The sequence below is a fragment of the Rhamphochromis longiceps genome, linkage group LG10 (genome assembly GCF_057381845.1).
Source record: "Rhamphochromis longiceps isolate RC_006_pf linkage group LG10, R_longiceps_female_GT1.1, whole genome shotgun sequence".
NCBI lineage: Eukaryota > Metazoa > Chordata > Actinopteri > Cichliformes > Cichlidae > Rhamphochromis > Rhamphochromis longiceps.
Window position 1 is genome coordinate 36,130,913 of NC_140566.1, and position 23,361 is coordinate 36,154,273.

Consider the following 23,361-nt stretch of genomic DNA (forward strand, 5'->3'; position numbering starts at 1 on the left):
TTGTTCGGCTCCAGCCTTGAGCCCATGCAGCTGGCGCCGTGGTGTCATGTTGATGTTGATTCTCGATTGGATTTAGATCTGGACTTTGACTGGGCCGTTCTAACACATGGATATGTTTGGTTTTAAACCATCCCATTGTTGCCCTGGATTCATGTTTAGGGTCGTTGTCCTGCTGGAAGGTGAAGCTCCGCCCCAGTCTCAAGTCTTTTGCAGACTCCAAGAGGTTTTCTTCCAAGACTGCCCTGTATTTGGCTCCATCCATCTTCCCATCAACTCTGACCAGCTTCCCTGTCCCTGCTGAAGAGAAGCCCCCCCAGAGCATGATGCTGCCACCACCATATCTGACAGTGGGGATGGTGTGTTCAGAGTGATGTGCAGTGTTAGTTTTCCACACATAGCGTTTGCATGTTGGTCTCATCTGACCAGAGCAGCTTCTTCCACATGTTTGCTGTGTCCCCACATGGCTTGTGGCAAACTGCAAACGGGACTTCTTCTGGTTTTCTGTTAACAATGGCTTTCTTCTTGCCACTCTGCCATAAAGGCCAACTTTGTGCAGTGCACGACTAATAGTTGTCCTATGGACAGATTCCCCACCTGAGCTGTAGATCTCTGCAGCTCGTCCAGAGTCACCATGGGCCTCTTGGCTGCATTTCTGATCAGCGCTCTCCTTGTTCGGCCTGAGTTTAGGTGGACGGCCTTGTCTTGGTAGGTTTACAGTTGTGCCATACTCCTTCCATTTCTAAATGATGGCTTGAACAGTGCTGCGTGGGATGTTCAAGGCTTGGGAAATCTTTTTGTAGCCTAAGCCTGCTTTAAATGTCTCAGTAACTTTATCCCTGACCTGTCTGCTGTGTTCTTTGGACTTCATGGTGTTGTTACTCCCAATATTCTCTTAGACAACCTCTGAGGCCGTCACAGAGCAGCTGTATTGGTACTGACATTAGATTACACACAGGTGCACTCTAATTAGTCATTACCACTCATCAGGCAACGTCTATGTGCAACTGACTGCACTCAGACCAAAGGGGCTGAATAATTACGCACACCCCACTTTGCAGTTATTTATTTGTAAAAGATGTTTGAATCATGTATGATTTTCGTTCCACTTCTCACGTGTGCACCACTTTGTGTTGGTCTTTCACCTGGAAGTCCAATAAAACTGATTCATGTTTGTGGCTGTAATGTGACAAAATGTGGGAAAGTTCAAGGGGGCCGAATACTTTTGCATCTACTGTAGTTTGTCGGTTTAACAGTTTCTGCCTGTCACTGCTCCCCGTCTGTTTTCTTCCCTGGTTCTTCCTGACCTTGTACTTTGTCCTCACGTTCCCTCTTCCCTCTCTCCCTCTTTGGACTGACAATCATACACAAATAGGTTGTATTCAATTAAATGAAAAAATGACATTAATATGAAAAAAACCTATTAAGGGCTGGGCCATATCATACCATTCACAGTAATACCGGTATAATGTTGGGCAACGATAAGAAAGTAAAATATGTCGATAGAATATGGGTAAAACGCATATGCCAGTGCCTTTGTTTTCATACACACATGGTAGAAAAAGCAGATCGTTGAATGAAACGGATGAACCTGAACTGGTTTGTAAAGATGCTGCAGCTTCAGTGGTGTGGAACTGGTTTAGCTTTCGTCTGTCAGATACACAACAAAGCACTGATTTTTGTAGAACACATGGAAGCGTGCCAAATAACCTGGGCCTGCACGGCGTCAATGCATTATTGATTTTACTACAGAGCAGGACGGATTGTAGGGCAGCAAACATCGTCAGAAAAGACGTTTCCCACACTGCAGGTTACCTGGTGTAATGTTTTCAGCTAAAAAGAAACACGGCTTGACTCCTACCAACTGTATAAAGAGTAACTGAAGGTTAAATGCAGCCAACATGTCCTGTTTTAAGCCACCATCGCTCTGGCAGAAAGGGCGCCAGAGCAGGGGACAGGCGAGCTGGAACAAACCATTTTTTGGAGGGGGGGTATCTATACTTTTGTTGTTAAAATGTCACGTCTCAACCAAGTTTATTTTTAGTAGTGTGTCACACAAACAGCAAATACTGTCAAAAAAGTAAGAAATCTTTGGAGTGCTTTGATTGTGGGTTAAAAACGCCCCTGCTGTCCATCATCCTCGCAGGGTCCAAGCATGCTTTTTTTTTTTTTAATTCTTACCCCGCCCTCCCTTTTCAATGGCTCTGCACCCCCACTGGAGGTCACGCTCCCCACTTTGTGAACCACTGTGTTAGTGTACAGGATGTGCATGACCACCCTACAGTGCTGCGTTACTGGAGGGGAGGGGGGTAGAAATGCACTAAACACAAAGTCGAGTTCCAGTTGACCCGGGTTTCTGGCCTCATATTACACACGGACACTGTAACGGTGTGTTCACAAACTGCATGTCCTCGTTGCTTTCACTGTTTCCAGGATCGTCACGCTGGTTTCTAACAAGCATCAAACATTAAACCCAGGCTGCATGTTTCACTGTGGTTAGACTGTGTGCCTCTCACCATCACAGGGCTTCGTTCTTCCTGCAGATGACATTTACACTGAACAGCGTAGGGACCTGATCCAGGAGTTTCCTTTACAGCTGATCAGAGGTGGACCAATCAGGTCTGAGTATGTTTACCCTGAGCTGATGCTCACATAGCAGGATTCACTGCTAGTGATGGTCAGCCTCATGAAGCTTTTTCCATCCAGATGGTTCACAAAGGTTCATTGTGTGACGCTTCGTGTGCACACAACCCGCCTGCTGGTCAAAGCTTTCATTGCATTGTCATAGTGCACCTCTCTGCATGTAGTCATGAGTTATTACGCATTTCTGGCTCTCTCCTCACCCGTCGCCTGGTGATGCTGGAAGTTTCTTCCTGTTAAAGAGTTTTTCCTTCCGACTGTCACAAGTGCTTGCTCATGGGGGGGTCTGTTTGTTGGGGGTTCTCTGTCATAATGTAGGGTCTTTGAACGGGAATGGTCAATTATTTAAATTCAATGAAGTCGATCTATTATTATTTAATTACAAAATAAAACAAGAATTTAATGCAGATTTTATTAAATGTTCAGTTTCAGTTTTATTTGCAGATTTAAAGATAACATTTCATAAAGTGAGTGCTCAGCTTACACAGTGGTACACCCCGCTCAGCTGCAGAGCCTCACATTAACATTCATTTAACAACCACCGTAAAGAGCAGCCAGCAGTAATCATTCTCTCTGATAGCCGTAGTTCAACTGACAGGAAACAGGAAGTAGACAGTGATTGGTCAGTGATTTCAATAACAACAGTTTCCTCAACATCCCAAAAGATTCACAGTAAGCTAAAAGAAACGGGCTGATCTTCATCAGAAGACAGTGGTCTGCTCCTGCCTCTGAGCCGAGTCTGGGGTCTGCACACAAACGTCACATCAGTCAGGCTTTCTCTGGGTTAGCTGGATCAGCTGAGCCCAAACTCGTCGTAGAAACAGGAAACAGGAAGCAGCAAACTTACGAGGAAGAGCAGGGTGTGGTGGATGATGAACTCTCTAGTGAGGGTGATCAAGTCCTGGTTCATGGCCTGGAAGAGGGACGGGACCAGGACCACAGCCAGGTTATGGGCCGACATCTTGTTCACCTGAGAGAACACCTGAACCCTGAGGGAGAGAGGGAGGAGTCAGTGAGCAGGTGATGTTCTGTGTGCTGGTTTCATTCACTGTGTTCATGATCAGACTAAATAAATCATATTAACAGGTTCCATCAGCGTTCGATTCAAACTCAGGTGACTCCAGCCCTCCTACCTGCACGTCAGTGCAGTGGAGCTGGGCGATAGAACGATACGATATGTAAAATAACGTTTTCTCGATAGAAAAGTTAAACTATTGTGATAGGCCTCACCGCTCTTGTCCTCTTAAAAAAAGAAAAAGAACAGCCAATCCAAATTAAGTAGCGCAGAGCCGAACCAATCACAGCCGCAGCGTCACGTGACTTGTTACGTACAGCACGCGTGCCAAGCCGCACACGTGTATTTGTTTGGGAAGCAGCCAGCCGCCGTGCCACCCGGGTAATGGAGGAAATGAGCGTGCCGACTAGAGAAAGATCAACCGAGAGCGTGACCGAAGGTTACCGAAGAGAAAACAGATGATGGTTCCAACGCCGGAGAGATTGTGGAACGGAAGAGCCACAGAAGTTCCGTAGTGTGAAGGTATTTCGGCTATTTCAAGTCAAACAGAGTAGCCGCACTGTAAATGTGCCGAAAGCAAGTCTGGAAATACAATAAGCCAGTGCAGCTCAATTTCTGACTGGAAGCGCTAATTCGTCATCCGGCTTTTGTCAGACTAAAGTAACTGTTACAGCTGTTTGAAAAGCTCAGCTATGCAACAAGGAGAGATTGAGAATTTCCTTTTAGTTCTCAGTTTATTTGATATTGACAAAAGTTAGTCAGTTTTGTCTGTTCTTCTGTAAAACAAACTAAGATTTATTTTTAGAATTAATATTTTGTTTCTAAGTGGAATTGACAATTTAGTCTGTTTATTTGTTCTATTTTGAAACTTAAACACTTTAGCGGCTGCCTTTTGTGTAGTTTGCAATATTTGCCTTTATTTATCTGAAAAAGTCTCATGTTCCTTAAGTACATCTACCCTGTTGAACTTATTATGGGAAATAAATATTTAAATAAAAACAAGCTGCTGATTATTTCACATTTTACTTGTGAGCAACGGCACATTTAAATCTTACAAATATAGTTATTTGGCTGATATCGTGATAGATATCGTTATCGCCTGAAATGAAAAAAACATATCGTGATATGAAGAAATCTTATATCGCCCAGCTCTACAGTCCAGGTAATGACATTAAAGAGCAAACATGAAGCATTTACCACTGTGACTCTGATAAACGGGGGGTGAAGTGTTAGTCTGAGAGATTCTCCTAGTGGGACGTGAGTGTGATCAGGTGACACTGTCAGGTGATCTCAGGTGAGACAGAGGCAAACACGAGCTCTGAAACTACGTCTTACACCCCCTGCTGCCAGACTCAGGAACTGTAAGTAGCGAGGGGGCGGGGCTGACTGAGAAACTGACTGACTGAGTCGTTGTCCAATGAACTTCCACTTCGTGTTCCTCTGTGACTCCGAGTCCAAAATGTTCAAAATGAACTTTTTACTTTATTCAGTTAGACAGGAAACAGTTTAAACTGGGCAGGTCGACGCCCCCTGCTGGACATTAGAGAGGGTGCAGCGTCAGTGTTCCTGCCTAATTACTGCAGTGCTCTGTGTGCTGGACACCTTTCTGTCAGCAGCTCATCTGTAGGATCGATCATCTTCCCAGGTCCCGCCCCACCACCACCACCCTCATCGCGACTCTCTGGCTGTTTCACCGCTGGTCAACTGCAGAGTGGGAACGCCTCAAAGACGCTGTGTTTCCTGTTTCTGACGCCAACATGTTCACCTGCTCCCTGATAGATCCCGCCCACTGACAGGAGCCATGAGGGGAGCTGGACTGCCTTAGGGTGGTGTCAGAGAGGCGGATGTTGTCTAAGATAAGGACAGTGCTGGACCTCCCACCCACTCCATGACGTGCTGTCACAGGAGCACGCTCAGTGCAGGACTGAGATTACCCATAATGCACCACTGAACAACACATATCTGTGTGTAACATTAATGTTAGTTACTGTTACTGTTTTAAATAAACTGCTCTGATTCTGTGTGTGTGTGAGAGTGTGTGTGTTACATGTAGAAGTGTCCAAACAGGGCATTCAGGGTCGCTCGGTTGTCATCAGGAAGTTGCCGTAGTAACCGTCTGTACTCCTTAAACCTGCGTTTCTCGTCTGACACACCTGAGAGACAAACAGGCTGTTAGGGAGAGTACTACGACTACTGCAGTATCACTGCTGTCAGGATACTGTCAGTAGTACTACGGTTATACTGCAGTAAGATAAGATAAGATAAGATAAGATAAGATAAGATAACTCTTTACAGTACATGCTTTTTCTGTTCTGGAGACAAATATATAAATATTTTAGTGTTACACAGTTTTCCTGTTGCGTCGGGTTACAGTTACTTCACTCAGAAAAACTGCAGTACTTTTCAGGAGGGCTAATAGCGGCTCATATAAGGTCTCTGATGTTTTTGCAGTTTCTGCAGAGGTTACTGCTATTAGTACTACAGTACAGATACTGCAGCAGCTCTACAGACAGCAGTACTACATGTAGTAGTAGCTCAGACAGTAGTTCTTCGTGTACCTGCAGCCTGCAGCCACTGCCCTTGGGCTCCGTTGGGAATCAGACTCTCTTGCCGGCGGACATATTGTTTGAGGGCGGAGCCAGCATCTAGCACGCCCTGCTCATGACTCTCCAGGGGGGCGGAGTTTGGTGATATAATCAAGGCCTCCACCAACTGGCTGACTTTTGAAGCGAGACCGCAGCGCCGGTACACGCCCTCAACCTTCAGACCTGAGAGAGAAAATGCTGCATTAGAAGTATCCCATGATGCTTTGCTGCCTGTCACTGTGTCGGCATGGTGACCTCGGCTCACCGTAGGTGGTGATGTGGGAGATGCAGCGCTCGATGGCCGGCGGTACCGAACCTCTCAGCTGCACATCCATCACAGGGTACAGAGACCAAGAAACTGAGCTCTGATTGGCCGCAGGAGGATGGGGCACGGCTGGGCTCTGATTGGCTGCAGGAGGACGTGGCACGGCTGGGCTCTGATTGGCTGCAAGGGGACGTGGCACGGCTGGGCTCTGATTGGCTGCAGGAGGACGTGGCACGGCTGGGCTCTGATTGGCTGCAGGAGGACGTGGCACGGCTGGGCTCTGATTGGCTAGAGCTCTTTGAAGGTGGGTGAACCAGGACCGACAGCTGTATTGCTCTTCGAAACGCAACGACACCCTCCTGAGGAGAGAAACCAGCTGTGATGTCACATATATCTGTGGTGGTGTCAGCCAATCAGAAGCTCTGAATTCACATCATTAGTTTTAATGAAGATGTTATAGAGTGATGCTGCACACCTGTCTGCAGTTGCCATGGTGACGATGTTTTCAGATGGATCCATTTCTGTAAGAGGAGTTAAAGCCAGACTGGTCAATGATATCAAAGTGTCCTCACATTCATCAGCAGCCTGACTGATTTCAGCAGATACACACAACACAATGCCGACAGCCACAGAAGAGCTCCGAATGCAAAGAAGCCTGAAAGCTGCTCGGAGAGTTCAGGCTGTGTAGGGCAGAGATGGTGACACCAGACCGATAATCAAAGAATAAACTACACGAGTGTGTGTGAATGAAAACATTTACACACGGAATAACCGTCAGCTGCAGGACCAACATCCAGTCATGGGTGGAAAACATTTCCAACAAGAAAGCACTCAAACAGATCAATATGTGTTCCCTCAACATCTACTGAACAAAACAACATACAGACGCATACTCATAAGACAGACTGTTACCGTGGTGACTGAGCATGCCCAGATCAATTGTGAGAGACTCATGGGATTCTCTGTGGACAGGGTGAATGCTGACTCCATCCTCCCAAAGCAGCAGCCAGGCCTCTGGATGATTGGAAGCTCTGCCCAATTCTACAATACACACTTTACTGACTGCGGAGGCTCCGCCCACCTCAGCATAAGACACGCCCCCTGGAAGAATCACCTGGAAACATGAATTCAGTCAGTCAGAGGACCTGAGCTGTGGATTTAGAGGAAAAGTCTGACCCAAACCAACATTACCTTCAGAATATGGACCAGGTGGTCCGACAGCCCCTCCCTGCTGTCAGCTGCACAGATCAGCTGATCTGTGAGTGTGACGATCTCAAACTGATGAGCTCGGCTGAAACACAGCAGCAGGTATGGTTCGGTCATCTTCATCACAGAGACACACTGTAACCCTCAATAATAAATGCCCTCGGTGATGTTTTTGTACCGCTAATATGCAACATTTATACTTGATATACTTCATTTATCAGGCTTAATAACCAGCCTGTAGAACATCTTCTGGATGACCTGTAGAGGTGCTGATGTTTATCACACCTGGTTTAAAGGACCTGTAAGTAGGCAGGCTGTTATGATGTCATAGATCAGAGTAAAGATTCATTATGACATTAGTAAACTAACATCCATCAATTCGCTTCCGCATATCCTTTTCAGGGTCGCGGGGGCGCTGGAGCCTATCCCAGCTGTCATAGGGCGAGAGGCGGGGTACACCCTGGACAGGTCGCCAGTCTGTCGCAGGTCCAACACACAGGGACAAACAACCAGTCGCACTCACGTTCACTCGCACATTCACACCTAGTGACAATTTGGATTATCCGATTAACCTATCCCCACAAGCTGCATGTCTTTGGACGGTGGGAGGAAGCCGGAGTACCCGGAGGGAACCCACGCAAACACGGGGAGAACATGCAAACTCCACACAGAGAGACCTGATGGTGGAATTGAACTCAGGACCTTCTTGCTGTGCGGCAACAGTGCTAACCACCGTGCCACTGTGCTGCCCCAGTAAACTAACAGTTTATGATTATTATTGATGGTTCTTATAAAAGTACTGTGACAGACAGGTGAGCTGCCCAGGTGACCCCGCCTCCCGTCCTATGACAGCTGGGATAGGCCACACCTCCACCTCAGACACAGCAGCTGATACCTGAACACAAACACCCTGGAGCTAGGACTCGTCTGCAGAGTAACAATAAGAGCTGAGGAGCCAGTCACTTTGTTTTTCTGTTGCCTTGGTAACCATATGAAAGGACTGATTCTTTCAGCTTTGCTGTTTGAGTCGGTTTGTAGGTGTTTGCAGTGAATAGATGTGTCCAGCAGAGGGAGCTGCAGTGTCAGAGTTGGCTGCCCTGAGCTTCCTGTTTTGTTTGTGGGAACTTCCTGTGATGTAAAACGTTCACCGGTTGTGTGTAACGAGCTCAGCGTGTTGCTTTGGTGTAGCTTTGGCGCTGGCAGTGGTCTGAGCTCAGTCCCGTGTGTCCTGCACTAAATCTGTTGGATGCTTTCTTCTATCCACACATCGTGCAGATGATTTAGGATGTCCCCAAACAAACTGGTCCTGAGTGATTCAGAGCTACCCTTTGATGAAATGAAGGACCCTGAAGGAGCCTGGGGCAGTGCTCGGGCTCGCTGACAGCGTCCTGGGTCCACTGACTCGGAGCGGGCCACGCTCCACACCTCCAGTGCTGAAGCTGCAGTAGAGAGCTGAGGCCGCAGGTGGTTGATTCTGTCATGGCGTTACCTCTGAACGAGTTCGGGTCGGCCCGGAGGAAACACTGTCCAACAGACAGGTGACCCGGGACAGGGACGCAGCTTCTGCCTCACACTGTGCAACGGACTGAATTTCCTGACAGTCGTAGCAGAGACACCCCGAGCTCTCCCTCCACTTCCTCCTGCTCTGACACTGAGGTGTCCCAAACCAGCTGACAGGTGTGCCGCGTGACCCCGGCCACTGATGGTTGAGCTTTACATCATTGCTGACATCACCATGAATGAGTTCAAAGTTCACAAAAAAACATTCACAGAGGCGTGGCCTCATCAAGGTGGCTTCCGCCTTTCAGACACAGCCTGTGGTCAGTCAGGTGTTTTTCTGCTAAAACCTCTAAAACGCAGTATTACTGTGAGGTACTGCAGTACTTGTGGTACCAGAGGTATTAGTACTGCATATTTACCCGTCTTTGAGGAAGACAGACAGGACTTCTCGCAGGTCGAGCACGTCGCAGGCTGCTGATTCGTTTTCTAGCGAGAAGAGAAAACGATCATCCTCCAGTTTCCCGTGAAGCTCCTCCTTCTCCTCACCTGCACAGATGACACAGGTGAGTGTTTGCTGATGTTTGGGTGGATCAAAGAGACTCTGACATGTCACCACATTCATATTCATGTACAGCGTTTTGATCTCTGCGAGGGCACCTGGATTCATTTGAACTGCATACCTGAGGGGGCGGAGTCCAACCTCCTTCTACCTGCCAGCGGCTGGTGAGGCGGGACTTCTGAGCACAGAACACACACAGAGCGGCAGGTGAGCTCAGATCAGCATTTACTGTCACCTGTGTGTGTGTGTTACCTTTGTGTGTGTGTGTGTGTTATCTGTGTGCGAGTGTGTGATCTTTGTGTGTGTGTGTGACCTGTGTGTGAGTGAGTGTGTGTGTGTGACCTTTGTGTGTGTGTGTGTGTGTGTGTGTGACCTGTGTGTGTGTGAGTGAGTGTGTGTGTGTGACCTTTGTGTGTGTGTGTGTGTGTGTGTGGCCTGTGTGTGCGTGAGTGTGTGTGTGTGACCTGTGTGTGCGTGAGTGTGTGTGTGTGACCTTTGTGTGCGTGAGTGTGTGTGTGTGACCTTTGTGTGTGTGTGTGTGTGTGTGTGACCTGTGTGTGCGTGAGTGTGTGTGTGTGACCTGTGTGTGCGTGAGTGTGTGTGTGTGACCTTTGTGTGAGTGAGTGTGTGTGTGTGACCTTTGTGTGTGTGTGTGACCTGTGTGTGCGTGAGTGTGTGTGTGTGACCTTTGTGTGTGTGTGTGACCTGTGTGTGCGTGAGTGTGTGTGTGTGTGACCTGTGTGTGCGTGAGTGTGTGTGTGTGACCTTTGTGTGAGTGAGTGTGTGTGTGTGACCTTTGTGTGTGTGTGTGACCTGTGTGTGCGTGAGTGTGTGTGTGTGACCTTTGTGTGTGTGTGTGACCTGTGTGTGCGTGAGTGTGTGTGTGTGACCTTTGTGTGAGTGAGTGTGTGTGTGTGTGACCTTTGTGTGTGTGTGTGACCTGTGTGTGAGTGAGTGTGTGTGTGTGTGACCTGTGTGTGAGTGAGTGTGTGTGTGTGTGACCTTTGTGTGTGTGTGTGACCTGTGTGTGTGTGAGTGTGTGTGTGTGTGACCTGTGTGTGCGTGAGTGTGTGTGTGTGACCTTTGTGTGTGTGTGTGACCTTTGTGTGAGTGAGTGTGTGTGTGTGTGACCTGTGTGTGTGTGAGTGTGTGTGTGTGTGACCTGTGTGTGTGTGTGACCTGTGTGTGAGTGAGTGTGTGTGTGTGTGACCTGTGTGTGCGTGAGTGTGTGTGTGTGACCTTTGTGTGTGTGTGTGACCTTTGTGTGTGTGTGTGACCTTTGTGTGTGTGAGTGTGAGTGTGTGTTACCTTTGTGTGTGTGTTACCTGTGTACTCGTTGACTCGCAGCAGCTCGGTCTGCAGAGCCTGATTGGCTCGCTCTGCCAGCAGGATGAGGGAGGGGGTCTGTGGGTCTGATGAAGACACCTGCACAGGTGAGAGCCTCAGCTGAAGAAGGGAGTGTGTTATAAATGTTTAATAAGCTTAACGAGCATCATGAACACAGGACAGTACCTTTGCTCCGGAGCAGATCAGAGACATCGTTTCCTCCACGTCGTCAGTGCAGACCACCTGATACAGCCTCTGAAACACAAACACACACACCTGTCACACATATGACACCTGTGTAACGCCTCTGAGCGTGTGCGGTGGCTGAGCTGATTCTGGGTCAGACCTGCTCCATCATGGAGGGAAATGAGGCCAGAGCGTGCACTCGTCTGTAGCGCCCCCTGCTGTATTTATCCTTTATGAACTTTGACCTCTCCTCATCTGTGGACTCTGGGCGGAGCTGCTCTGCCGCTGGCACCGCTGGAGCCCACACCTGATTTGCCAGCTGGTTACCATAGGTAACGAACAGCTGGCAGAAGATTGAAGGTAAAAGTTAACTGCAGTTTCCATAATGTCCAGCAGAGGCAGCATTGACTCCAATGTTAAAACTCTACAGCAGAAATAAACATGTTTACAGCCTGAGACTAAAAAACTGGTCTCTATCCGGTCTTTAAGTCTGACGTCATTAGCCGTGTCTGGGCCCAGACTCAGCTGCAGGTCCATAAGCCAAACGGTCACTGTGGCTGCTCTTCCAGGTGTAACGGTTAAGTTTAACGTTCAGGCATCCATGAAAATTGAATTTATTAAACTTAACAGAGTTAGAAGTTAGCAGGGAGTTAGCTTGCTAGTTTCCGTCTAAATATAATATAGCCTGTCCCGACTGAGAGATTTCTAAAACAAATTCAAACGTACAGCTCTGCTATCGCTTCTGAAATAAATGAAGACAGAAAACTAAACAGCAGTGACGTTTGTAGGGTTACTTTAGTTTGGCTAGCTGGTATATAATGATGTGCTACGTGACCGCTAGCGACACAGCTATGTTAGCATAGCATAAACTTTTTTCCCACTCAATAAAAGTTCCCGATGATCAGGGACAAATGCAATCGCATGGCAGGATGCTGTAAACGGAGAACAACTGAGATAATCCATCCACAATAGTTAGTCATTCATATACTGCTGCATGGGCTGCAGTTACATCCTAAGGTTTTAAAAACTGAGCTTTAAAATGAACAGTGGTGATAAAAACTGAGAGAGGCCGACCGTGATCAGTGACTGTTTTTAGGGGCTTTTGAGAATAAATAGAACCAGATACAAAGCATTAAAACATGTTAAAAACACAACAGCCTTATTAAACGCAGAGTAGCAGGTTTCATCACGTCATCACTTAAAGACCTGATAGATCATAACAACAGTGGGTGGTGACAAAGGCAGCTGTAGCTGCTAACTGGCTGGCTGAACTGGGACTGTGTTTGTGTTGCACTGTGTTCAATCCCCACCCACTCACCTGTATCAATGGTTCAGTCCAGATTTTATTGTCCATCCTTAAACTGCGCACCTTCGACAGGTTGCTGCCCAGGCCTCGATGGTGACCTGAGAACATGTTAGCATTTTGCGTTCAGTGGGTTTTACAGAATCTCAGAATCTTTGTTGTCATTGTGCTTTCGAACAACAAAAACTGTATACAAACCAATTCACTACAAGTGAAAAAAGGGCAATTTTAAGAGGATAAGTATGTACAATAAATTTTAAACAAAGAAAAAATGAAATGAATAAATAAATGAATGAATATAGTATTTACAAGACTGTGAATAAGAATGAAAAAGTGAGGATAGGGTTGCTGCCCAGTGCTTTAGTCCTCAAATATTTTTTCTATTTAACAACAGAAAAGAAAATGTGTGAAGGTTGTGTTTTCACAGTGATCACAGTGTATCAACAGTCTACAGGTGTGTGTTATCAGCAGGTGAGTTTTATTGACAGGTGTGTTTCCCTCAGACTGCACACGTTTTATTGGCAGTGGTGAAACTGGAACGCTGGTATCGTTTCATTTAATCAGCATCATATAAACTGTTCCAGCTAACAGTCAGTGAGTCAGGCTCACATTTGGTTTTGTTTCTTTACCTTCTTTCTTTATCTCAGAGCTTTCTGCTCTGTTGGTTTGGACGTATGCTACTCCTGTGATATCACCGAGATCTTACAACAGTGTTTGTTGGTTTCTCTTCTGGGCCTTTAATGGCACTTTGGAGGATCTTCTGCACCTGGTTATATTTGCTCATTCACAGCATCCAGATTCTTAAGAGGACAGCTCTGAGTCTCTGATCTTTTAAAAACAGCACAGGGAGGTCCGGTCTCTTGGACATGAATCTGTGCCTTTGTTTTGGTAGATTAAAATCGATTTTGTGTTACATATTTTCCTCAATATTTTTATTTTCTGCCTTTTTCATACTTGTGTTCTGACATAAGTCCTGGGTAATGTTGCTTCTTTACGTCCGTGACCAACGATCGTTTGAATCCTGAAAAGGTTCACATCGATGCGTCTCATTCTGCTGTTACACAACCCTCTGCATTAATAATCTTAACGTGTACCAGGTGTGCTGTCATACCTGCACAGTGCTGACATATGACCAGCAGCAGATTGACCGAGGCCCACTCCGGATTGGCCGCACCACAGTCCCCGCACACCTTGTTGTACGGGTGTTCCCAGAGACGCAGCGCCACCTGACAGCAGGACAGAGCGCTCTGGATACTTGAAGACAGCCTGTCCACCCAGACGGACAGATCCTTGGACGAATCAACAGACAGGCTGTAGGTAGGGGGCGGGGTTAAAGAGAGGAGGATATAATTTTAGCAAACAAATAAACACCATACAGGTATGGACCGACAAGCAGACACACAGACGGGGGTTTACTTGAAGGTCTTGTATGGAGTGATGAGGCTAAACGAGTGTTTCCCCGTCGATTTGACCGAGGCCACATTCAGGGGGACGGTATACGAGGCCACACCCAGCTGGAAGCCCTCCTTGTTAGGGTAAATCCAAAGGTCATGACCCCAGAGGGCAGCATAAGCACGACCCCGCGGGTCCTTAAGGGTGATTTGTCCATGGAGTTCTGGGGGGGTGGGGCTTGGATTGCCTCGAGTGGCGAGAAGAGAAGTGACCCAACCGTCCTGAACCTCTGATAGACAAACAGAATCAAGCAGAAAAAATATGAGAGGCGTGAAACAGGGAAGCCGAGACCGCGGGTCTCTTTTATAATCGTGCTAAAATCGCTCACGCTATAAAACAAAGGCAGGTTTGACCAATCTGGTAGGAGCTGTCCCCAGTCGTCTTCCTGTGTTGGGTCAGTAGAATCCAGTAGAAACCAGAAGAGTCACTGTTCTTACCTTCACTATGAGCCATGAAGTCATAATGCTTCTTCCTGAAGTAAACAGAGAATCTGCCTTTGTCCAGTTTCTTCACGTTGGTGATACTGGAGACATGAAACAACACCTCGCTGAACCGGTCCTAAAGAGCAAAGCAAACGAGTAAATCGCTTTGGCTGAAGTCATTAGATTAGATAAAATAAAACTCTATTAATGGGTGGGTTCCTCCTTCGTTTTCACACAGCTGAATAAACGTCAAACAGAAAACTGATAAAACAGAAGTGTGAGATCGTCGAGAGTTTACACCAGTGTCCTGATATATTTTGGACAGCAAGGAGCAGACGGACGATTCATTAAACTCCACCGAGACAATCTGGACATTTCATTAAAAGTTTAATAAACTGTCATCTGCCCTTTATTGTTAGTTAGCACCTTAAACACTTCAAGCTGTGAGCTAATGACAGTAATATAAGAGCAGATTCATGCTGGTTGTAATTGGCTGTACGTTTTATGTCTAATCATGCATGATCTGATTAGTCGACTATCAAAAACAGGGGCGGAGCGTGGGGGTGGCTTACTGGGCTTAAGCCCGGGTTGTTTTGTCAGAAGCCCGGGGTATTTTGGAGTGTAATTTTTTCATAGTTAGATGTCTGGCTGACAACTGTATAAAACAAAAAGTACACACAATATTCGAAGCACATAGTGCACACTGTGGGAATTTACGACTGTGCATGAATCCCCCCTGATATTGGTATGATCCGAGCTCAGGCACTAAGCGACTGAGCGAGGGGGCGGGGCAGCTGCTGCCTGTGAGTGCGCTGTCGGAGAAACGGAGCCAGCTTAAGTTTGAGCAGGTACCAAAGCAAATCATTCCTACTGTACAAATAATGTAAATATGACGGTGCATCACGAAAGATTGATATCAAACTGATCACTTGACCAATACTCGCTCTTCGAGTGAATCAACAAATGGCGAAATGAAAAGCCGAACAAATGCAATTTTTTTTACAGAGTCTTAGCTTACGTGTGTTTATTTCATATTTTCAGTTCTTACCCTCCCCGACTAAATCGGTTTCAGTTATGTACTGAAATATAAGAATGGACATTAGAGGCTTCTTTCAAAGAAAAAACTCAGGTAAATGTTATTTTATATATTATGCTTTGTATGTTGTTCAGTATATTTCTATGCAAAACAAGAGGGGTTTCAGTACACAGCAGGATATTCACATTTATAACCAGATATTTACACTTTAGGGAGAAAACATAAAACATTTTTACTGTACAACATCAATTTAGAGTAAACTTTTGTTTTAGATAAATGTTGAAACATCTTTTGAATCAGTTAAATGTCAGAATAAAGAGAGACAGAGCTTCTATTTATCATCACTTTGATCAAATGTAGGAGTACATTGATGATGTGCAGAATTATTAGGCAAGTTGTATTTTTGAGGAATAATTTTATTATTGAACAACAACCATGTTCTCAATGAACCCAAAAAACTCATTAATATCAAAGCTGAATGTTTGTGGAAGTAGTTTTTAGTTTGTTTTTAGTTTTAGCTATTTTAGGGGGATATCTGTGTGTGCAGGTGACTATTACTGTGCATAATTATTAGGCAACTTAACAAAAAACAAATATATACCCATTTCAATTATTTATTTTTACCAGTGAAACCAATATAACATCTCCACATTCACAAATATACATTTCTGACATTCAAAAACAAAACAAAAACAAATCAGCGCCCAATATAGCCACCTTTCTTTGCAAGGACACTCAAAAGCCTGCCATCCATGGATTCTGTCAGTGTTTTGATCTGTTCACCATCAACATTGCGTGCAGCAGCAACCACAGCCTCCCAGACACTGTTCAGAGAGGTGTACTGTTTTCCCTCCTTGTAAATCTCACATTTGATGATGGACCACAGGTTCTCAATGGGGTTCAGATCAGGTGAACAAGGAGGCCATGTCATTAGTTTTTCTTCTTTTATACCCTTTCTTGCCAGCCATGCTGTGGAGTACTTGGACGCGTGTGATGGAGCATTGTCCTGCATGAAAATCATGTTTTTCTTGAAGGATGCAGACTTCTTCCTGTACCACTGCTTGAAGAAGGTGTCTTCCAGAAACTGGCAGTAGGACTGTGAGTTGAGCTTGACTCCATCCTCAACCCGAAAAGGCCCCACAAGCTCATCTTTGATGACACCAGCCCAAACCAGTACTCCACCTCCACCTTGCTGGCGTCTGAGTGGGACTGGAGCTCTCTGCCCTTTACCAATCCAGCCACGGGCCCATCCATCTGGCCCATCAAGACTCACTCTCATTTCATCAGTCCATAAAACCTTAGAAAAACCAGTCTTGAGATATTTCTTGGCCCAGTCTTGACGTTTCAGCTTGTGTGTCTTGTTCAGTGGTGGTCGTCTTTCAGCCTTTCTTACCTTGGCCATGTCTCTGAGTATTGCACACCTTGTGCTTTTGGGCACTCCAGTGATGTTGCAGCTCTGAAATATGGCCAAACTGGTAGCAAGTGGCATCTTGGCAGCTGCACGCTTGACTTTTCTCAGTTCATGGGCAGTTATTTTGCGCCTTGGTTTTTCCACACGCTTCTTGCGACCCTGTTGACTATTTTGAATGAAACGCTTGATTGTTCGATGATCACGCTTCAGAAGCTCTGCATGTTTGAGACTGCTGCATCCCTCTGCAAGATATGTCACTATTTTTGACTTTTCTGAGCCTGTCAAGTCCTTCTTTTGACCCATTTTGCCAAAGGAAAGGACGTTGCCTAATAATTATGCACACCTGATATAGGGTGTTGATGTCATTAGACCACACCCCTTCTCATTACAGAGATGCACATCACCTAATATGCTTAATTGGTAGTAGGCTTTCGAGCCTATACAGCTTGGAGTAAGACAACATGCATGAAGAGGATGATGTGGACAAAATACTCATTTGCCTAATAATTCTGCACTCCCTGTACACTAAGTTTATTGTTAATTAATAAGAAACTGCAGACGATTCCATTCTGAGCTGAAGAAGCTTCTGATTGGTTCGTAGAGTCCATGTGAGTAAACTGGTGGCACAGCTGTGGATGCATATAAGGCAAAACACAGAGGCTGTTTCTGTGACATGGGAACATCAGGAGATGTCAACAAAACACCAGGAACAGAACTGTGGAGCTCCATAAGTGTGGCTCAGTTTGAATACAATTTGGTGCCATTTACAAGAAATACAGACAGTTTCTCTCTTTACTCTGAAAGTTAACAAATATGTTTTTATATTTATCTAAAAAAATAAACATTTAGTCTGATTTGATGTTACAATTAAAAAAGTGTTTTGATCTGAAGAGTAAATATCTGGTTTCAACTGTAGATTTGATGATTGTCAGCACAAAGAGGGAACAAGAGCAGGTGAGACACACCTGTTAGTCACATGGTTGTTTGCCAAAAGTATCACCGTATCACAGGTCCTCATGTATCTCGTACCTCGTGTTTCTTTTTAGGTTTGTTATTTTTCAAATTCTATATTTATTAAGTTTTGCAGCTTGTTTGCACAACAAGGATGAATAATTATATAAACTTTTCTGAATCTAAACAGTGGACTTTGGTAGAATTAAAAAATAAGTGTAGTGCAGGTCTGATGATTTTCAGTGCTACTATCATCTAGTTCTGATTGTGGTTCTGTCTTGGTTAAGTCCTCAGTAGTCCTGATTTTGAACTGTTGTAGTCCTGTTTTAATTCTGGATCAGTTCTGGGTCTGGTTGAATTGGGGTTTAGTCCTCGTGTCTTGATACAGCCCGACTTTGTTCTGCCTCGCTGCTTAATTAAAAAACTAGTTTAAGGTGTCCTGCACATGTGATATATATTTTTCCCTCTATGAAGTCATTCTTTTTTGAACAAAACTCAAAACAGAGCCTATTAATCTTTCAGTCATTTCTAACCCCCCCCCCCCCCCGGAAAAAAAAAATCCCACCACCCTTTTGGGCTAAGCCCCAGGTGTTTCAAATGTCTGGCTCCGCCTCTGATCAAAAATAATCGTTTGTGGCAGCCCTAATGTGCATGCTAAAAATGACAGCCTCAACATGGCATTTAATCTGTTATTAGACCCAATTGGCTTCTCTCAGAATGTAAAAGAACCCACCCACCACTAGGGATGGGTATCGTTTAGGTTTTATCCGAGGCCAGTGCCAAACGGGTACTTTTGAAACGGTGCCGGTGCTTAAACGGTGCTTGAACTGGTGCTTTAGCTGTTTTTTTTTTTTAAATAACAATGTTAGCCTTTTCTGCAGCTATGGGGCATATATGGTATCACTCTTGGCTGGAAGCAGTGCTTAAACAATGGAAAAAACTCAAACTTTGTCCAAAAACCTCTCATGTTTAACTGTTTTCCACTTTTTCTTTGGTCATTTTGGCCTTTTTGGCCAGGGTGAAGGGAGTATCTGCCATCAAACAAGAGGACAGCCGCATGTAACTACGATCTCTAATAATCAGCTACAGTGGCTTGCAAAAGTATTGGGCCCCCTTGAACTTTCCCACATTTTGTCACATTACAGCCACAAACATGAATCAGTTTTATTGGAATTCCACGTGAAAGACCAACACAAAGTGGTGCACACGTGAGAAGTGGAACCAAAATCAAACATGACTCCAAACATTTTTTACAAATAAATAACTGCAAAGTGGGGTGTGTGTAATTATTCAGCCCCCTTTGGTCTGAGTGCAGTCAGTTGCACATAGACGTTGCCTGATGAGTGCTAATGACTAAATAGAGTGCACCTGTGTGTAATCTAATGTCAGTACAAATACAGCTGCTCTGTGACGGCCTCAGAGGTTGTCTAAGAGAATATTGGGAGCAACAACACCATGAAGTCCAAAGAACACACCAGACAGGTCAGGGATAAAGTTATTGAGACATTTAATAATAATGGATTGCATTTATATAGCGCTTTTCAAGGCACCCAAAGCGCTTTACAATGCCACTATTCATTCACTCTCACATTCATACACTGGTGGAGGCAGCTACAGTTGTAGCCACAGCTGCCCTGGGGCAGACTGACAGAAGCGAGGCTGCCATATCGCGCCATCGGCCCCTCTGGCCAACACCAGTAGGCAGTAGGTGAAGCGTCTTGCCCAAGGACACAACGACCAGGACAGAGAGCCCGGGGATTGAACCGGCGACCTTCTGGTTACAGATACGCTTACCAACCCCCTGAGCCACGGTCGCCTGGAGCTCACAGGCCGAACAAGGAGAGCGCCGATCAGAAATGCAGCCAAGAGGCCCATGGTGACTCTGGACGAGCTGCAGAGATCTACAGCTCAGGTGGGGGAATCTGTCCACAGGACAACTATTAGTCGTGCACTGCACAAAGTTGGCCTTTATGGAAGAGCGGCAAGAAGAAAGCCATTGTTAACAGAAAACCATAAGAAGTCCTGTTTGCAGTTTGCCACAAGCCATGTGGGGACACAGCAAACATGTGGAAGAAGCTGCTCTGGTCAGATGAGACCAAAATGCAAAACGCTATGTGTGGAAAACTAACACTGCACATCACTCTGAACACACCATCCCCACTGTCAGATATGGTGGTGGCAGCATCGTGCTCTGGGGGGGCTTCTCTTCAGCAGGGACAGGGAAGCTGGTCAGAGTTGATGGGAAAATGGATGGAGCCAAATACAGGGCAACCTTGGAAGAAAACCTCTTGGAGTCTGCAAAAGACTTGAGACTGGGGCGGAGCTTCACCTTCCAGCATCAACGACCCTGAACATAAAGCCAGGGCAACAATGGGATGGTTTAAAACAAAACATATCCATGTGTTAGACTGGCCCAGTCAAAGTCCAGATCTAAATCCAATCAAGAATCTGTGGCAAGATCTGAAAACTGCTGTTCACAAACGCTGTCCATCTAATCTGACTGAGCTGGAGCTGTTTCAAAGAAGAATGGGCAAAGATTTCAGTCTGTAGATGTGCAAAGCTGGTAGAGACAGACCCTAAAAGACTGGCAGCTGGAACTGCAGCAAAAGCTGGTTCTACAAAGTATTGACTCAGGGGCTGAATAATTATGCACACCCCACTTTGCAGTTATTTATTTGTAAAAAATGTTTGGAATCATGTATGATTTTCGTTCCACTTCTCACGTGTGCACCACTTTGTGTTGGTCCTTCACCTGGAATTCCAATAAAACTGATTCATGTTTGTGGCTGTAATGTGACAAAATGTGGAAAAGTTCAAGGGGGCCCAATACTTTTGCAAGCCACTGTATGTACCACAGGCCTTCAAGCTGGCTGTAGTTAAACCTTTACTCAAAAAGCATCTCTAGACCCAGCAGTCTTAGCTAATTATAGGCCAATCTCCAACCTTCCTTTCATATCAAACATCCTTGAAAGAGTAGTTGTCAAACAGCTAACAGATCATCTGCAGAGGTTTATTTGAAGAGTTTCAGTCAGGTTTCAGAGCTCAGCACAGCACAGAAACAGCTTTAGTGAAGGTTACAAATGATCTTCTTATGGCCTCTGACAGTGGACTCATCTCTGTGCTTGTCCTGCTAGACCTCAGTGCAGCGTTCGATACTGTCGACCATAATATCCTATTAGAGCGATTAGAACATGCTGTAGGTATTACAGGTACTGCACTGCAGTGGTTTGTATCATATCTATCTAATAGACTCCAGTTTGTGCATGTAAATGGAGAGTCCTCTTCACACACTGAGGTTAATTATGGAGTTCCACAGGGTTCAGTGCTAGGCCCAATTCTGTTTACATTATACATGCTTCCCTTAGGCAGCATCATTAGAAGACATAGCATACATTTACACTGCTATGCTGATGACACCCAGCTCTATCTGTCCATGAAGCCAGATAACACACACCAATGAGTTAAACTGCAGGAATGTCTTAAAGACATAAAGACCTGGATGGCCGCTAACTTTCTGCTTCTTAATTCAGATCAAACTGAGGTTATTGTGCTCGGCCCTGAAAAGCCTAGAAATATGGTATCTAAGCAGATTCTTACTCTGGATGGCATTACCCCCATCTTATCTTAATGACCTTGTAGTACCATATCACCCTATTAGAGCACTTCGCTCTCGCTCTGCAGGCCTACTTGTTGTTCCTAGAGTATTTAAAAGTAGAATGGGAGGGAGAGCCTTCAGTTTTCAGGCCCCTCTTCTGTGGAACCAGCTTCCAGTTTGGATTCAGGAGACAGACACTATCTCTACTTTCAAGATTAGGCTTAAAACTTTCCTTTTTGCTAAAGCATATAGTTAGGGCTGGACCAGGTGACCCTGAATCCTCCCTTAGTTATGCTGCAATAGACGTAGGCTGCCGGGGATTCCCATGATGCACTGGGTTTTTCCTTTCCAGTCACCTTTCTCACTCACTATGTGTTAACAGACCTCTCTGCATTGAATCATATCTGTTATTAACCTCTGTCTCTCTTCCACAGCATGTCTTTATCCTGTCTTCCTTCTCTCACCCCAACCAATCACAGCAGATGGCCCCGCCCCTCCCTGAGCCTGGTTCTGCTGGAGGTTTCTTCCTGTTAAAAGGGAGTTTTTCCTTCCCACTGTCGCCAAAGTGCTTGCTCATAGGGGGTCATATGATTGTTGGGTTTTTCTCTCTATCTACTGTACAATATAAAGCGCCTTGAGGCGACTGTTGTTGTGATTTGGCGCTATATAAATAAAATTGAATTGATAGGTCCACACAGTGAGACAGGTACACAGAGTGAGGTAAATAACACAGTGAGACAGGTGAGAGATGCCAGCTTACTGTGCGTTTCTTCCACAGAGACATCAGCTGTCCGTCCAGCGTCGCCCATAATACATTATGTCTGTTAAAGGCAGAAAACAAGTTCATCATCCATTCAACTGACAAGTAAGCAGTCACATGATTTTGGGTCCCCTGATTAGCCCAGGTTAGCTGGTTCTGCTCATACTATAGGAAACATGAGTTTCTAATGGGATTTTGTTTCAGCGAACGAGACAGGTGAGGCCAAAAGACCAGAAAATGAAGAACCTTTTATGAAGATCTTTAGGTGCTGATACATGATAAATATCCCAACAGTAGATAGTACGGACCACTCGAGAACCTAGTCTTTGTGGACACCCTTTAGGTTTTGAGGCCCAGGCCGACTCTGTCCTGGAGTGAATCTAAAGCACGACTTGTGAAACCTGTGATGGCCTTGACATTACCTGAAGCCTTTCCAGACGTCCAGCCAGCTTGCCCGGACGACAGGGCTCTGAGGAGTAGGTTTCCCGCTGGCGCCCTTCTTCCTTGACACTCGGATGGTGGCCGCCCTGCAGGACACACCCACGTTAACACTTTGAAGGTCGATTTAGTTTTGCAGGCGTTGTGCGTAGTTGTGTTTACCTCGGTGTCTTCTGTCTGACAGATTTTCCTGATCGGCCTGCTGTGTTGGGAGGGGGCGGGGCCGGCCGAGTAGGTATCAAACGAAAGGAAGTATTAGTCGAGATTCTGCAGAACAAACACAACGACACCATGAGAAAGATAGTTCAAACCCTTTAAGGAGCTTTACATTGTAAGGTAAACCCTACAGTGATACAATTTACCGACACGTTCTCATCCCAAAAACATTTCACGCCAGGTGACAAACCGTCAACATATTACGTTTTTTCCTAAATATAATATGAGATAGTATGAGAACTGTTTGGACTCAATCTACACATGTTCGTTCATTTTCCTAAAATCGCTTGGGAGAACACTATTTAACGTCATTAAAGTGCTGGTTAGGGTTAGGAACAAGGTTATGGTTAAGGATAAGAGAAGGTTTAGGGCTGGAATGTCTGTTTCCGCAGGACTGTCACTGGATTTCATCCATAACCCGGCGTGTACCATATGAACACGGAAGGTCACCTTTCGCGTTCCTCAGGAACGCCGCACGACTTGACAAAACATCAGGAT

At 45.5% G+C, this 23,361-nt stretch overlaps 1 protein-coding gene across 7 annotated transcripts in view; it reads right to left on the minus strand.

Annotated features, from left to right (window-relative positions):
• Positions 1 to 3,035: 3,035 nt before the first annotated feature.
• LOC146661410 (arf-GAP with Rho-GAP domain, ANK repeat and PH domain-containing protein 1) overlaps positions 3,036 to 23,361 on the minus strand; it is a 26,176-nt gene continuing 5,850 nt past the window's right edge. For 6 of the 7 annotated variants that reach the window (XM_085421462.1, XM_085421461.1, XM_085421465.1 and 3 more), the window contains exons 7-26: positions 22,810 to 22,914; positions 22,632 to 22,736; positions 22,210 to 22,270; positions 14,472 to 14,592; positions 13,999 to 14,263; positions 13,694 to 13,893; positions 12,598 to 12,683; positions 11,440 to 11,622; positions 11,280 to 11,348; positions 11,093 to 11,213; positions 9,889 to 9,945; positions 9,628 to 9,754; positions 7,694 to 7,793; positions 7,415 to 7,616; positions 6,978 to 7,023; positions 6,503 to 6,861; positions 6,211 to 6,420; positions 5,700 to 5,805; positions 3,485 to 3,626; positions 3,036 to 3,383 (exon numbers count right to left, since the gene is read on the minus strand). In XM_085421462.1, the coding sequence (XP_085277588.1) occupies positions 3,339 to 3,383; positions 3,485 to 3,626; positions 5,700 to 5,805; positions 6,211 to 6,420; positions 6,503 to 6,861; positions 6,978 to 7,023; positions 7,415 to 7,616; positions 7,694 to 7,793; positions 9,628 to 9,754; positions 9,889 to 9,945; positions 11,093 to 11,213; positions 11,280 to 11,348; positions 11,440 to 11,622; positions 12,598 to 12,683; positions 13,694 to 13,893; positions 13,999 to 14,263; positions 14,472 to 14,592; positions 22,210 to 22,270; positions 22,632 to 22,736; positions 22,810 to 22,914 (2,710 nt within the window). In that variant the 3' untranslated portion in view covers positions 3,036 to 3,338. The remainder of the gene's footprint in view (positions 3,384 to 3,484; positions 3,627 to 5,699; positions 5,806 to 6,210; positions 6,421 to 6,502; positions 6,862 to 6,977; positions 7,024 to 7,414; positions 7,617 to 7,693; positions 7,794 to 9,627; positions 9,755 to 9,888; positions 9,946 to 11,092; positions 11,214 to 11,279; positions 11,349 to 11,439; positions 11,623 to 12,597; positions 12,684 to 13,693; positions 13,894 to 13,998; positions 14,264 to 14,471; positions 14,593 to 22,209; positions 22,271 to 22,631; positions 22,737 to 22,809; positions 22,915 to 23,361) is intronic. The other variant, XM_085421463.1, reaches the window with a different exon arrangement.